Raw genomic sequence first — 17,664 nt, forward strand, 5'->3', positions numbered from 1 at the left:
CCAAGACAACAGTGCACTAGTGTTCGCAATAAAGCTAACAGAATTCTTGGCTTCATATCTAGAAGTATAAATAATAGAAGTCCTCAGGTTGTTCTTCAACTCTATATATCCTTGGTTAGGCCTCATTTAGACTATGCTGCTCAGTTCTGGTTACCGTATTACAGAATGGATATAAATGCTCTGGAAAACGTGCAAAGGAGGATGACAAAGTTGATCCCATGTATCAGAAATCTTCCCTATGAGGATAGACTGAGGCACTGAATCTGCACTCTCTCGAAAGACGTAGAATTAGGAGGGATATGATCGAGGTGTATAAATGGAAAACAGGAATAAATAAAGGGGATGTAAATAGCGTGCTGAAAATTTCCAGCCAAGACAGGACTCGCAGCAATGGTTTTAAGTTGGAAAAATTCAGATTCAGGAAGGATATAGGAAAGTACTGGTTTGGTAATAGAGTTGTGGATGTGTGGAACAAACTCCCGAGTACAGTTATAGAGGCTAAAACGTTGTGCAGTTTTAAAAATAGGTTAGATAAATACTCGAGTGGGTGTGGGTGGGTGTGAGTTGGACCTGACTAGCTTGTGCTGCTGGGTCTGGTACAGTGCTCCGTCCTTGAGTGGGGATGACCAGACTGGGTGGGTCATTGGTCTAATCCGGGGGGGTGACATGGACCTGCTTCGCATGGGTCAGTAGACCTCCTGCAGTGTTCCTTCTTTCTTATGTTCTTATGTTCCTACCTCTGAAACCAGGGTTATCATTCCTCTGATAACCAGGGTTATCATTCCTCCGAAACCAGGTTTATCATTCCGATGATAACCAGGGTTACCATTCCTCTCATAACCAGAGTTATTATTCCTTTGATAACCATGGTTATCATTCCTCTGACAAGCAGGGTTATCATTCCTCTGATAAGCAGGGTTATCATTCCTCTGGTAACCTGGGTTATCATTCTTCAGATAACCAGGGTTATCATTTCTCTGATAACCAGGGTTATCATTCTTCTGATGACCACTGTTATCCTACCTATGATAACCAGGGTCATCGTTTCTCTGATAACCAGTGTTATCATTCTTCTGATAACCAGTGTTATCCTACCTGGTTATCAGGTAGGATAAACCTGGTAACCAGGGTTATCCTTCTTCTGATAAACTGGGTTATCATTCTTCTGATAACCAGAGTTATCTTACCTCTGTTAAGCAGGGTTATAATTCCTTTGTTAACCAGGGATATTTTACCTATGATAACCAGGGTTATCAGAGGATTGATAACCAGGGTTATTATAACTCTGATAACCAATTTTATCATTCTTCTGATAACCAGGGTTATCATTCCACTGAAACCAGGGCTATCATTCCTCTGATATCATTCCTTCGATAACCAGGGTTATCATTCCTCTGATAATCAGGGTTATCATTCCACTGAAACCAGGGTTATCATTCCCCTGATAACCAGGGTTATCATTCCACTGAAACCAGGGTTATTATTCCCCTGATAACCAGGGGTATCATTCCACTGAAACCAGGGTTATTATTCCCCTGATAACCAGGGGTATCATTCCACTGAAACCAGGGTTATCATTCCCCTGATAACCAGGGTTATCATTCCTCTGAAAACCAGGGGGATCATTTCCCTGATAACCAGGGTTATCATTCCTTTGTAAACCAGGGTGATCATTCTTCTGATAACCAGGGTTATCATTCCTTTGTAAACCAGGGTGATCATTCTTCTGATAACCAGGGTTGTCATTCCTCTGATAACCAATTTTATCATTCTTCTGATAATCAGGGTTATCATTCCACTGAAACCAGGGCTATCATTCCTCTGATATCATTCCTTCGATAACCAGGGTTATCATTCCTCTGATAACCAGGGTTATCATTCCACTGAAACCAGGGTTATTATTCCCCTGATAACCAGGGTTATCATTCCTTTGTAAACCAGGGTGATCATTCTTCTGATAACCAGGGTTGTCATTCCTCTGATAACAAAGGTTACCATTCCTCTGATAACCAGCGTTATCAAACCACTGATAACTAAGCTTATCTTCCCTCTAATAACCTAATAACTTCCTCTTGTTATCCCAACTCAACCTCCTTCATAAAAGTGAACATACACGTATCCCCAGGATAACAAGACAACCTCCAAGGTTATCCTCCCCAGTGGGGAGTTCTTGGCAGAGTGTGTTATCGCTGGTATATATATATACACCCAGACGTATATATGTAGCCTTGGGAATACAGTGGAGAAATAGCATAGCCATGCCAAGCATCACACCTTGGCTGCCCCAGGCAACCCAGGGCTCCTCATCCAAGGTAATGGAGCCTCCCTTGCCCAGTAGGTAAGCCTTTGTTGGCTCCTTTGCGTGTTTAGATCTCATATGATAATGCTGATAATGATCATTCTAATGATTATATTCGTGATAATGATTTAATTATGATAGTATTCATCATAATAATGATGATGATAATGACCATAGTAATGATAATGCTAATACTGATGATAATGATCATAATAATGATCATAATGAAAGTCACAATGATGATAATAATCATAATGACAATCATAATAATAATGATAATAAGGACAATAATCTTAATAATAATAATGACAATGGTCATAATAATGATCATTATTATCATAATAATGGCCATAATAATAATAACAATCATAATTATAACAATAATGATCAAAATAATTAAGTGAAACAGAATTATTATTAAGCTGTATTAATCTGAGAGAGAGAGAGAGAGAGAGAGAGAGAGAGAGAGAGAGAGAGAGAGAGAGAGAGAGAGAGAGAGAGAGAGAGAGAGAGAGAGAGAGAGAGAGAGAGAGAGAGAGAGAGAGAGAGAGAGAGAGAGAGGTCACTCACCCGGGTCTGTGGTTGTGGTGTTGTTCGTAGTACATCTGATGGGTCTGCAACGTGGAGAACATGTCCCAAACACGTCTCTAGCGTGTTTCTACAACACTCTCGTACATTACTAGGACGTTACAAGACAGTTCCCTCACATGTACGGAAGGTGTACATGTATGTTTTGGATGCACGGATATGGATGTACACACGGCTCTATTGAATGATGAAGAGTACTTCTAGATGTACACATGTATGCACGGGATGTATGTACTTGATGTACACCCACATCAAGTACACACACACACACAAATACGAAGTCATACAAACATACACTCTTTAGCCAGCAAAATGCGTACACCAGATCACACTGTGTGCACACAGACACTAATACGTACACAAGTGCACACGAGAGAGGGTTAGGAACACGGAGTGCACAACTCACAGCTGTGGGAGACACTGCCAGAAATATGATAGCCACCCCTCACTCCTCCCTCTCTCAACACCGTAGAAAACGGTTTGTTCCACTGCAATTTTCCTATAAGTAAGTAAGTAAGCAAGAAAGTAAGTTTATTCAGGTATACACAAATACAGTTACATAGAATTATCATACACAGCAGCATAGTGAAGAGAACCTCCAGGATAACCCAAAAAAATTCAGATACACGGATATGGTCTTCTGTTATTCAGGAACGAAGTTACCATGTCTGTTAATGCAAGTGTTTTGTTCCAGAACAATGATGCAATGTCTGCTGATCCACGACAGCGGTACAATGCCTGCTGATCCAGGACAGTGGTACAATATCTGCTGATCCCGGACAGTGGTACAATATCTGCTGATCCAGGACAGTGGTAAAATATCTGCTGATCCAGGACAGTGGTACAATGTCTGCTGATCCAGGACAGTGGTACAATATCTGCTGATCCAGGACAGTGGTACAATATCTGCTGATCCAGGACAGTGGTACAATATCTGCTGATCCAGGACAGTGGTACAATATCTGCTGATCCAGGACAGTGGTACAATATCTGCTGATCCAGGACAGTGGTACAATGTCTGGTGATCCAGGATAGTGGTACAATGCCTGCTGATCCAGGACAGTGGTACAATATCTGCTGATCCAGGACAGTGGTACAATGTCTGGTGATCCAGGACAGTGGTACAATGCCTGCTGATCCAGGACAGTGGTACAATATCTGCTGATCCAGGACAGTGGTGCAATATCTGGTGATCCAGGACAGTGGTACAATATCTGGTGATCCAGGACAGTGGTACAATATCTGGTGATCCAGGACAGTGGGACAATATCTGGTGATCCAGGACAGTGGGACAATATCTGGTGATCCAGGACAGTGGTACAATATCTGCTGATCCAGGACAGTGGGACAATATCTGCTGATCCAGGACAGTGGTACAATATCTGCTGATCCAGGACAGTGGTACAATGTCTGGTGATCCAGGACAGTGGTACAATGCCTGCTGATCCAGGACAGTGGTACAATATCTGCTGATCCAGGACAGTGGTACAATGTCTCGTGATCCAGGACAGAGGTACAATGCCTGCTGATCCAGGACAGTGGTACAATATCTGCTGATCCAGGACAGTGGTGCAATATCTGGTGATCCAGGACAGCGGTACAATATCTGGTGATCCAGGACAGTGGTTCAATATCTGGTGATCCAGGACAGTGGTACAATATCTGGTGATCCAGGACAGTGGTACAATATCTGGTGATCCAGGACAGTGGGACAATATCTGGTGATCCAGGACAGTGGTTCAATATCTGGTGATCCAGGACAGTGGTACAATATCTGGTGATCCAGGACAGTGGGACAATATCTGCTGATCCAGGACAGTGGTACAATATCTGCTGATCCAGGACAGTGGTGCAATGTCTGGTGATCCAGGACAGTGGTACAATGCCTGCTGATCCAGGACAGTGGTACAATACCTGCTGATCCAGGACAGTGGTACAATATCTGGTGATCCAGGACAGTGGTACAATATCTGGTGATCCAGGACAGTGGGACAATATCTGCTGATCAAGGACAGTGGTACAATACCTGCTGATCCAGGACAGTGGTACAATATCTGGTGATCCAGGACAGTGGTACAATATCTGGTGATCCAGGACAGTGGTACAATACCTGCTGATCCAGGACAGTGGTACAATACCTGCTGATCCAGGACAGTGGTACAATATCTGGTGATCCAGGACAGTGGTACAATATCTGGTGATCCAGGACAGTGGTACAATACCTGCTGATCCAGGACAGTGGTACAATGCTTGATGATATAAACATTGTCTAAGAGTAATGGTATAATGTCTGCTGATGCAGGTTGTTCAGGAATGATCGTATAATGTCTGCTGATGCAGGTCGTTCAGGAATGATCGTATAATGTCTGCTGATGCAGGTCGTTCAGGAATGATCGTGTAATGTCTGCTGATGCAGGTCGTTCAGGAATGATCGTATAATGTCTGCTGATGCAGGTCGTTCAGGAATGATCGTATAATGTCTGCTGATGCAGGTCGTTCAGGAATGATCGTATAATGTCTGCTGATGCAGGTCGTTCAGGAATGATCGTATAATGTCTGCTGATGCAGGTCGTTCAGGAATGATCGTATAATGTCTGCTGATGCAGGTCGTTCAGGAATGATCGTGTAATGTCTGCTGATGCAGGTCGTTCAGGAATGATCGTGTAATGTCTGCTGATGCAGGTCGTTCAGGAATGATCGTATAATGTCTGCTGATGCAGGTCGTTCAGGAATGATCGTATAATGTCTGCTGATGCAGGTCGTTCAGGAATGATCGTGTAATGTCTGCTGATGCAGGTCGTTCAGGAATGATCGTATAATGTCTGCTGATGCAGGTCGTTCAGGAATGATCGTGTAATGTCTGCTGATGCAGGTCGTTCAGGAATGATCGTATAATGTCTGCTGATGCAGGTCGTTCAGGAATGATCGTGTAATGTCTGCTGATGCAGGTCGTTCAGGAATGATCGTATAATGTCTGCTGATGCAGGTCGTTCAGGAATGATCGTATAATGTCTGCTGATGCAGGTCGTTCAGGAATGATCGTATAATGTCTGCTGATGCAGGTCGTTCAGGAATGATCGTGTAATGTCTGCTGATGCAGGTCGTTCAGGAATGATCGTATAATGTCTGCTGATGCAGGTCGTTCAGGAATGATCGTATAATGTCTGCTGATGCAGGTCGTTCAGGAATGATCGTATAATGTCTGCTGATGCAGATCGTTCAGGAATGATCGTATAATGTCTGCTGATGCAGGTCGTTCAGGAATGATCGTATAATGTCTGCTGATGCAGGTCGTTCAGGAATGATCGTGTAATGTCTGCTGATGCAGGTCGTTCAGGAATGATCGTATAATGTCTGCTGATGCAGGTCGTTCAGGAATGATCGTATAATGTCTGCTGATGCAGGTCGTTCAGGAATGATCGTGTAATGTCTGCTGATGCAGGTCGTTCAGGAATGATCGTATAATGTCTGCTGATGCAGGTCGTTCAGGAATGATCGTATAATGTCTGCTGATGCAGGTCGTTCAGGAATGATCGTATAATGTCTGCTGATGCAGGTCGTTCAGGAATGATCGTATAATGTCTGCTGATGCAGGTCGTTCAGGAATGATCGTATAATGTCTGCTGATGCAGGTCGTTTAGGAATGATCGTATAATGACTGCTGATGCAGGTCGTTCAGGAATGATCGTATAATGTCTGCTGATACAAGTCGTTCAGGAATGATCGTATAATGACTGCTGATGCAGGTCGTTCAGGAATGATCGTATAATGTCTGCTGATGCAGGTCGTTCAGGAATGATCGTATAATGTCTGCTGATGCAGGTCGTTCAGGAATGATCGTATAATGTCTGCTGATACAAGTGTTCTGCTATCCATGATTCACACCCATATAAGAGCGCTGGTACCACTACACTCTCGTACGTTCCTAGCTCTGCTGCCATGAATAATGTTCTTTGTCTCCACAAACTCCTCAGTGCACCATTCACATTTTTTACCTCATAATTCTGATTCACCTCATCTTTCAAAGATCTGTCTGCTGACAAGCCCATTACTAATTATATATATATACATATATATATATATATATATATGTATGTATGTATATAATGTGGCAGATGTTGCCTAAACTGCATTGTCTGCCACATTACTCGCCTGACCTCCTTATCGTATTCATTTTCTAAATCCATAAATGCAACGTAAATCTCTTTACTTATGTGTAAATACTGTTGACTTATTTGTTTCACAGTAAACACTTGGCCTACACACTCCCTATTCTTGCTAAAGCCTCCTTGTTCATCTTTGATCCTCCTCTCCATCTTACTCTTAATTTTTTCAATAATAACTATCATGGTGACGTGTACTTGGCTCATGGTGACGTGTACTTTGCTCATGGTGACCTGTACTTTGCTCATGGTGACGTGTACTTTGCTCAGTGGTGACGTGTACTTTGTTCATGGTGACGTGTACTTTGCTCATGGTGACCTGTACTTTGTCAGTGGTGACTTTTTGTTCATGGTGACATGGTGACGTGTACTTTGCTCATGGTGACGTGTACTTTGCTCATGGTGACGTGTACTTTGCTCATGGTGAAGTGTACTTTGCTCATGGTGACGTGTACTTTGCTCATGGTGACGTGTACTTTGCTCATGGTGAAGTGTACTTTGCTCAGTGGTGACGTGTACTTTGTTCATGGTGACGTGTACTTTGCTCATGGTGACGTGTACTTTGCTCAGTGGTGACGTGTACTTTGTTCATGGTGACGTGTACTTTGCTCATGGTGACGTGTACTTTGCTCATGGTGACCTGTACTTTGCTCATGGTGACGTGTAGTTTGCTCATGGTGACGTGTACTTTGCTCATGGTGACGTGTACTTTGCTCATGGTGACGTGTACTTTGCTCATGGTGACGTGTACTTTGCTCATGGTGACGTGTACTTTGCTCAGTGGTGACGTGTACTTTGCTCATTTTGACGTGTACTTTGCTCATGGTGACGTGTACTTTGCTCATGGTGACGTGTACTTTGCTCATGGTGACGTGTACTTTGCTCAGTGGTGACGTGTACTTTGCTCATGGTGACGTGTACTTTGCTCATGGTGACGTGTACTTTGCTCAGTGGTGAGGTGTACTTTGCTCATGGTGACGTGTACTTTGCTCAGTGGTTACGTGTACTTTGCTCATGGTGACGTGTACTTTGCTCAGTGGTGACCTGTACTTTGCTCATGGTGACGTGTACTTTGCTCAGTGGTTACGTGTACTTTGCTCATGGTGACGTGTACTTTGCTCAGTGGTGACCTGTACTTTGCTCATGGTGACGTGTACTTTGCTCATGGTGACGTGTACTTTGCTCAGTGGTTACGTGTACGTTGCTCATGGTGACGTGTACGTTGCTCATGGTGACGTGTACTTTGCTCAGTAGTGACGTGTACTTTGCTCAGTGCTGACGTGTACTTTGCTCAGTGGTTACGTGTACTTTGCTCATGGTGACGTGTACTTTGCTCAGTGGTGACCTGTACTTTGCTCATGGTGACGTGTACTTTGCTCATGGTGACGTGTACTTTGCTCATGGTGACGTGTACTTTGCTCATGGTGACGTGTACTTTGCTCATTGTGACGTGTACGTTGCTCATGGTGAAGTGTACTTTGCTCAGTGGTGACGTGTACTTTGCTCATGGTGACGTGTACTTTGCTCAGTGGTGACGTGTACTTTGCTCATGGTGATTTGTACTTTGCTCATGGTGACCTGTACTTTGCTCAGTGGTGACGTGTACTTTGCTCATGGTGACGTGTACTTTGCTCAGTGGTTACGTGTACTTTGCTCATGGTGACGTGTACTTTGCTCATGGTGACGTGTACTTTGCTCATGGTGACCTGTACTTTGCTCAGTGGTGACGTGTACTTTGCTCATGGTGACCTGTACTTTGCTCAGTGGTTACGTGTACTTTGCTCATGGTGACGTGTACTTTGCTCAGTGGTGACGTGTACTTTGCTCATGGTGACGTGTACTTTGCTCAGTGATTACGTGTACTTTGCTCATGGTGACGTGTACTTTGCTCATGGTGACGTGTACTTTGCTCATGGTGACGTGTACTTTGCTCAGTGGTTACGTGTACTTTGCTCAGTGGTGACGTGTACTTTGCTCATTGTGACCTGTACTTTGCTCATGTTGACGTGTACTTTGCTCAGTGGTTACGTGTACTTTGCTCAGTGGTTTCGTGTACTTTGCTCAGTGGTTACGTGTACTTTGCTCATGGTGACCTGTACTTTGCTCATGGTGACGTGTACTTTGCTCAGTGGTTACGTGTACTTTGCTCAGTGGTGACGTGTACTTTGCTCAGTGGTGACGTGTACTTTGCTCATGGTGACGTGTACTTTGCTCATGGTGACCTGTACTTTGCTCAGTGGTGACCTGTACTTTGCTCATGGTGACGTGTACTTTGCTCATGGTGACCTGTACTTTGCTCATGGTGACGTGTGCTTTGCTCAGTGGTGACCTGTACTTTGCTCATGGTGACCTGCACTTTGCTCATGGTGACCTGTACTTTGCTGAGTGGTGACCTGTACTTTGCTCATGGTGACGTGTACTTTGCTCATGGTGACCTGTACTTTGCTCAGTGGTGACCTGTACTTTGCTCATGGAGACGTGTACTTTGCTGAGTGGTGACCTGTACTTTCCTCATGGTGACGTGTACTTTGCTCATGGTGACCTGTACTTTGCTCATGGTGACCTGTACTTTGCTCATGGTGACCTGTACTTTGCTTATGGTGACCTGTACTTTGCTCATGGTGACCTGTACTTTGCTCATGGTGACGTGTACTTTGCTCAGTGGTGACCTGTACTTTGCTCATGGTGACCTGTACTTTGCTCATGGTGACCTGTACTTTGCTCAGTGGTGACCTGTACTTTGCTTATGGTGACCTGTACTTTGCTTATGGTGACGTGTACTTTGCTCATGGTGACCTGTACTTTGCTCATGGTGACGTGTACTTTGCTCAGTGGTGACCTGTACTTTGCTCAGTGGTGACCTGTACTTTGCTCATGGTGACCTGTACTTTGCTCATGGTGACGTGTACTTTGCTCAGTGGTGACCTGTACTTTGCTCATGGTGACCTGTACTTTGCTCATGGTGACCTGTACTTTGCTCATGGTGACGTGTACTTTGATCATAGTGACCTGTACTTTGTTCATGGTGACTTGTACTTTGCTCATGGTGACGTGTACTTTGCTCATGGTGACGTGTACTTTGCTCATGGTGACGTGTACTTTGCTCATGGTGACCTGTACTTTGCTCAGTGGTGACCTGTACTTTGCTCATGGTGACGTGTACTTTGCTCAGTGGTGACGTGTACTTTGCTCATGGTGACGTGTACTTTGCTCAGTGGTGACGTGTACTTTGCTCATGGTGACGTGTACTTTGCTCAGTGGTGACGTGTACTTTGCTCATGGTGACCTGTACTTTGCTCATGGTGACCTGTACTTTGCTCATGGTGACGTGTACTTTGCTCATGGTGACCTGTACTTTGCTCAGTGGTGACCTGTACTTTGCTCATGGTGACGTGTACTTTGCTCATGGTGACGTGTACTTTGCTCAGTGGTGACCTGTACTTTGCTCAGTGGTGACGTGTACTTTGCTCATGGTGACGTGTACTTTGCTCAGTGGTGACGTGTACTTTGCTCATGGTGACGTGTACTTTGCTCAGTGGTGACTTGTACTTTGCTCATGGTGACGTGTACTTTGCTCATGGTGACCTGTACTTTGCTCATGGTGACGTGTACTTTGCTCATGGTGACCTGTACTTTGCTCATGGTGACCTGTACTTTGCTCATGGTGACGTGTACTTTGCTCAGTGGTGACGTGTACTTTGCTCATGGTGACGTGTACTTTGGTCATGGTGACGTGTACTTAACTCAGTGGTGACGTGTACTTTGCTCATGGTGACGTGTACTTTACTCAGTGGTGACGTGTACTTTGCTCATGGTGACGTGTACTTTGCTCATGGTGACGTGTACTTTGCTCATGGTGACGTGTACTTTGCTCAGTGGTGACGTGTACTTTGCTCATTGTGACGTGTACTTTACTCAGTGGTGACGTGTACTTTGCTCATGGTGACGTGTACTTTGCTCCTTGGTAACGTGTACTTTGCTCATGGTGACGTGTACTTTGCTCATAGTGACGTGTACTTTGCTCATGGTGACGTGTACTTTGCTCATGGTGACGTGTACTTTGCTCATGGTGACGTGTACTTTGCTCATGGTAACGTGTACTTTGCTCATGGTGACGTGTACTTTGCTCAGTGGTGACGTGTACTTTGCTCATGGTGACGTGTACTTTGCTCATGGTGACGTGTACTTTGCTCATGGTGACCTGTACTTTGCTCATGGTGACGTGTACTTTGCTCAGTGGTGATGTGTACTTTGCTCATGGTGACGTGTACTTTGCTCATGGTGACGTGTACTTTGCTCATGGTGACGTGTACTTTGCTCATGGTGACGTGTACTTTGCTCATGGTGACGTGTACTTTGCTCATGGTGACGTGTACTTTGCTCATGGTGACCTGTACTTTGCTCATGGTGACGTGTACTTTGCTCAGTGGTGATGTGTACTTTGCTCATGGCGACGTGTACTTTGCTCTTGGTGACGTGTACTTTGCTCAGTGGTGACGTGTACTTTGCTCAGTGGTGACGTGTACTTTGCTCAGTGGTGACGTGTACTTTGCTCATGGTGACGTGTACTTTGCTCTACTTTGCTCAGTGGTGACGTGTACTTTGCTCAGTGGTGACGTGTACTTTGCTCATGGTGACGTGTACTTTGCTCATGGTGACGTGTACTTTGCTCAGTGGTGACGTGTACTTTGCTCATGGTGACGTGTACTTTGCTCATGGTGACGTGTACTTTGCTCAGTGGTGACGTGTACTTTGCTCATGGTGACGTGTACTTTGCTCATGGTGACGTGTACTTTGCTCCTTGGTAACGTGTACTTTGCTCATGGTTACGTGTACTTTGCTCATGGTGACGTGTACTTTGCTCATGGTGACCTGTACTTTGCTCATGGTGACGTGTACTTTGCTCATGGTAACGTGTACTTTGCTCATGGTGACGTGTACTTTGCTCATTGTGACGTGTACTTTGCTCATGGTGACGTGTACTTTGCTCAGTGGTGACGTGTACTTTGCTCATGGTGACCTGTACTTTGTTCATGGTGACGTGTACTTTGCTCATGGTGACGTGTACTTTGCTCAGTGGTGACGTGTACTTTGCTCAGTGGTGACGTGTACTTTGCTCATGGTGACCTGTACTTTGCTCATGGTGACCTGTACTTTGCTCATGGTGACGTGTACTTTGCTCAGGGTGACGTGTACTTTGCTTATGGTGACCTGTACTTTGCTCATGGTGACGTGTACTTTGCTCATGGTGACGTGTACTTTGCTCAGTGGTGACCTGTACTTTGCTCATGGTGACGTGTACTTTGCTCATGGTGACGTGTATATTGCTCCTTGGTAACGTGTACTTTGCTCATGGTGACGTGTACTTTGCTCATGGTGACGTGTACTTTGGTCATGGTGACCTGTACTTTGCTCATGGTGACCTGTACTTTGCTCATGGTGACGTGTACTTTGCTCATGGTGACCTGTACTTTGCTCATGGTGACGTGTACTTTGCTCATGGTGACCTGTACTTTGCTCATGGTGACCTGTACTTTGCTCATGGTGACGTGTACTTTGCTCATGGTGACCTGTACTTTGCTCATGGTGACCTGTACTTTGCTCATGGTGACCTGTACTTTGCTCATGGTGACGTGTACTTTGCTCATGGTGACCTGTACTTTGCTCATGGTGACGTGTACTTTGCTCATGGTGACCTGTACTTTGCTCATGGTGACCTGTACTTTGCTCATGGTGACCTGTACTTTGCTCATGGTGACGTGTACTTTGCTCATGGTGACCTATACTTTGCTCATGGTGACCTGTACTTTGCTCATGGTGACCTGTACTTTGCTCATGGTGACGTGTACTTTGCTCTGTCAAGACTTGTCTAAAAATATCTAAAAATATGTTGGTTCTCCCTTACCATCAAAACTTGGTTGATATGCCTTCTCTTCTTAAGACTTTTAATATTAAAGTTGTATTCAAAAATCTTGATACAGTAAAAAAACTTTTGATAAAGAATTCCCCCCAAAATGCTGATGGATGTGTCTATAAGATTCCTTGTAAAATTTGCGATAAAGTTTATTACGGTCAAACTGGTAAAAATCTCGAACTAAGAGTAAAACAACATAAATATAGCATTAGAACTGGACAAGATTCCAATGCTCTATTTATTCATGTAAGAGATTTTAACCATCCAATTGATTTTCAAAAAGTTGAGAAAGTAGTATCAAGCAAGTCCATGGTCGACAGGAATATAATTGAATCTTGTTTCATAAAAAGCAGTTTTGACAATAATATGAATATTTCCTTTGGTTTATATAAATTAGATCCATTTATAATTAATAGAATTTGGGAAGAATTTAATAATACACTGGATAAATAATAATTTTTAAAATCTTGCTTCATAAAAAGCCCTTTACTGTGATCTTATTGCATATATAATGTATATATATATATATATATATATATATATATATATATATATATATATATATATATATATATATATATATATAAATAACTGTATCTCCTTCACGGCTCAGGTATGTTTAGGTCACAGGCTGCCGGTCACAGGCTGCCGGTCACAGGCTGCCGGTCACAGGCTGCCGGTCACAGGCTGCCGGTCACAGGCTGCCGGTCACAGGCTGCCGGTCACAGACTGCCGGTCACAGACTGCCGGTCACAGGCTGCCGGTCACAGGCTGCCGGTCACAGACTGCCGGTCACAGACTGCCGGTCACAGACTGTCGGCAACCAAAATAATTACACCACAATGTAACCATCACCCATTACATGTGTTTCTGGTGTGTGTACACCTGTCCACAACACTAACATACTGATGGACAGTATATCTCCACAGACTTTTTTCTAGCCACTGTCCTGTCATAAGGTAGGAGACCTATACCTAAATAAACCTCTCCTTGTTAGGTTTTATGGGAAACCACTAGACCTACAGGGTTTATGTAGTACTTTGAGAATGGCAGGTGATAAAGTTTAATACGAGGGAGTGGGAAGGTAGCTCTAACACCAGGGATCAAGAGCCTTGAAGAGAAGAGTCAACTCACCGCTCATGTCACTACTTACAGATGAGCTCTGAAACAACACAAAATAATAATTAAATTATTAATACTGATTATTATCAATGTTATATATATATATATATATATATATATATATATATATATATATATATATATATATATATATATATATATATATATATATATATATATATATATATATATATATATATATATATATATATATATATATATATATATATATATATATATATATATATGTATATATATTAGATTAATAATTGATCACTAGTACAGTCGCAGTTATTTATATAATATTAAGCTTGGAATATATTCAGAGAAATATGTTTGGAGTTATGACTGAGACACTAGTGTTGACCTTAACACTAGTGTTGACCTTAACACTAGTGTTGACCTTAACACTAGTGTTGACCTTAACACTAGTGTTGACCTTAACACTAGTGTTGACCTTAACACTAGTGTTGACCTTAACACTAGTGTTGACCTTAACACTAGTGTTGACCTTAACACTAGTGTTGACCTTAACACTAGTGTTGACCTTAACACTAGTGTTGACCTTAACACTAGTGTTGACCTTAACACTAGTGTTGACCTTAACACTAGTGTTGACCTTAACACTAGTGTTGACCTTAACACTAGTGTTGACCTTAACACTAGTGTTGACCTTAACACTAGTGTTGACCTTAACACTAGTGTTGACCTTAACACTAGTGTTGACCTTAACACTAGTGTTGACCTTAACACTAGTGTTGACCTTAACACTAGTGTTGACCTTAACACTAGTGTTGACCTTAACACTAGTGTTGACCTTAACACTAGTGTAGACCTTAACACTAGTGTAGATCTTAACACTAGTGTAGACCTTAACACTAGTGTAGACCTTAACACTAGTGTAGACCTTAACACTAGTGTAGACCTTAACACTAGTGTAGACCTTAACACTAGTGTAGACCTTAACACTAGTGTAGATCTTAACACTAGTGTAGACCTTAACACTAGTGTAGATCTTAACACTAGTGTAGACCTTAACACTAGTGTAGACCTTAACACTAGTGTAGATCTTAACACTAGTGTAGACCTTAACACTAGTGTAGACCTTAACACTAGTGTAGACCTTAACACTAGTGTAGATCTTAACACTAGTGTAGACCTTAACACTAGTGTAGACCTTAACACTAGTGTAGACCTTAACACTAGTGTAGACCTTAACATTAGTGTAGATCTTAACACTAGTGTAGACCTTAACACTAGTGTAGACCTTAACACTAGTGTAGACCTTAACACTAGTGTAGAACTTAACACTAGTGTAGACCTTAACACTAGTGTAGACCTTAACACTAGTGTAGACCTTAACACTAGTGTAGACCTTAATACTAGTGTAGATCTTAACACTAGTGTAGACCTTAACACTAGTGTAGACCTTAACACTAGTGTAGACCTTAACACTAGTGTAGACCTTAACACTAGTGTAGACCTTAACACTAGTGTAGACCTTAACACTAGTGTAGACCTTAATACTAGTGTAGATTTTAACACTAGTGTAGACCTTAACACTAGTGTAGACCTTAACACTAGTGTAGACCTTAACACTAGTGTAGACCTTAACACTAGTGTAGACCTTAACACTAGTGTAGACCTTAACACTAGTGTAGACCTTAACACTAGTGTAGACCTTAACACTAGTGTAGACCTTAACACTAGTGTAGACCTTAACACTAGTGTAGACCTTAACACTAGTGTAGACCTTAACACTAGTGTAGATCTTAACACTAGTGTAGATCTTAACACTAGTGTAGATCTTAACACTAGTGTAGACCTTAACACTAGTGTAGACCTTAACACTAGTGTAGATCTTAACACTAGTGTAGACCTTAACACTAGTGTAGACCTTAACACTAGTGTAGACCTTAACACTAGTGTAGATCTTAACACTAGTGTAGACCTTAACACTAGTGTAGACCTTAACACTAGTGTAGACCTTAACACTAGTGTAGACCTTAACACTAGTGTAGACCTTAACACTAGTGTAGACCTTAACACTAGTGTAGACCTTAACACTAGTGTAGACCTTAACACTAGTGTAGACCTTAACACTAGTGTAGACCTTAACACTAGTGTAGACCTTAACACTAGTGTAGACCTTAACACTAGTGTAGACCTTAATACTAGTGTAGACCTTAACACTAGTGTAGACCTTAACACTAGTGTAGACCTTAACACTAGTGTAGATCTTAACACTAGTGTAGATCTTAACACTAGTGTAGACCTTAACACTAGTGTAGACCTTAACACTAGTGTAGACCTTAACACTAGTGTAGACCCTAACACTAGTGTAGACCTTAACACTAGTGTAGACCTTAACACTAGTGTAGACCTTAACACTAGTGTAGACCTTAACACTAGTGTAGATCTTAACACTAGTGTAGATCTTAACACTAGTGTAGACCTTAACACTAGTGTAGATCTTAACACTAGTGTAGACCTTAACACTAGTGTAGACCTTAACACTAGTGTAGACCTTAACACTAGTGTAGATCTTAACACTAGTGTAGACCTTAACACTAGTGTAGATCTTAACACTAGTGTAGACATTAACACTAGTGAAGGCCTTAACACTAGTGTAGATCTTAACACTAGTGTAGATCTTAACACTAGTGTAGACCTTAACACTAGTGTAGATCTTAACACTAGTGTAGACCTTACCACTAGTGTAGATCTTAACACTAGTGTAGACCTTAACACTAGTGTAGATCTTAACACTAGTGTAGACCTTAACACTAGTGTAGATCTAAACACTAGTGTAGACCTTAACACTAGTGTAGATCTTAACACTAGTGTTGACCTTAACACTAGTGTAGACCTTAACACTAGTGTAGACCTTAACACTAGTGTAGACCTTAACACTAGTGTAGACCTTAACACTAGTGTAGACCTTAACACTAGTGTTGATCTTAACACTAGTGTAGACCTTAACACTAGTGTAGATCTTAACACTAGTGTAGACCTTAACACTAGTGAAGACCTTAACACTAGTGTAGATCTTAACACTAGTGTAGATCTTAACACTAGTGTAGACCTTAACACTAGTGTAGATCTTAACACTAGTGTAGACCTTAACACTAGTGTAGATCTTAACACTAGTGTAGACCTTAACACTAGTGAAGACCTTAACACTAGTGTAGATCTTAACACTAGTGTAGATCTTAACACTAGTGTAGACCTTAACACTAGTGAAGACCTTAACACTAGTGTAGACCTTAACACTAGTGTAGACCTTAACACTAGTGTAGACCTTAACACTAGTGTAGACCTTAACACTAGTGTAGATCTTAACACTAGTGTAGATCTTAACACTAGTGTAGACCTTAACACTAGTGTAGATCTTAACACTAGTGTAGATCTTAACACTAGTGTAGATCTTAACACTAGTGTAGACCTTAACACTAGTGTAGATCTTAACACTAGTGTAGACCTTAACACTAGTGTAGATCTTAACACTAGTGTAGATCTTAACACTAGTGTAGATCTTAACACTAGTGTAGACCTTAACACTAGTGTAGATCTTAACA

General features: G+C 42.3%; 1 protein-coding gene across 6 annotated transcripts in view; it reads right to left on the reverse strand.

The window, feature by feature from the left end:
• The window catches only part of LOC128684243 (voltage-gated potassium channel subunit beta-1), a 621,311-nt gene that overhangs the window by 427,102 nt on the left and 176,545 nt on the right, over positions 1–17,664 (reverse strand). Inside the window, exon 1 of one of the 6 annotated variants that reach the window (XM_070093891.1) lies at positions 2,870–3,303. The exons of the other annotated variants lie outside the window; for them this stretch is intronic. Coding sequence (XP_069949992.1) covers positions 2,870–2,931 — 62 coding nt within the window. The 5' untranslated portion in view covers positions 2,932–3,303. Of the gene's footprint in view, positions 1–2,869; positions 3,304–17,664 lie in introns of those variants that run through there. 6 annotated transcript variants of the gene reach the window in all.

Source organism: Cherax quadricarinatus, chromosome 4 (genome assembly GCF_038502225.1).
Source record: "Cherax quadricarinatus isolate ZL_2023a chromosome 4, ASM3850222v1, whole genome shotgun sequence".
NCBI classification, from domain to species: Eukaryota; Metazoa; Arthropoda; class Malacostraca; order Decapoda; family Parastacidae; genus Cherax; species Cherax quadricarinatus.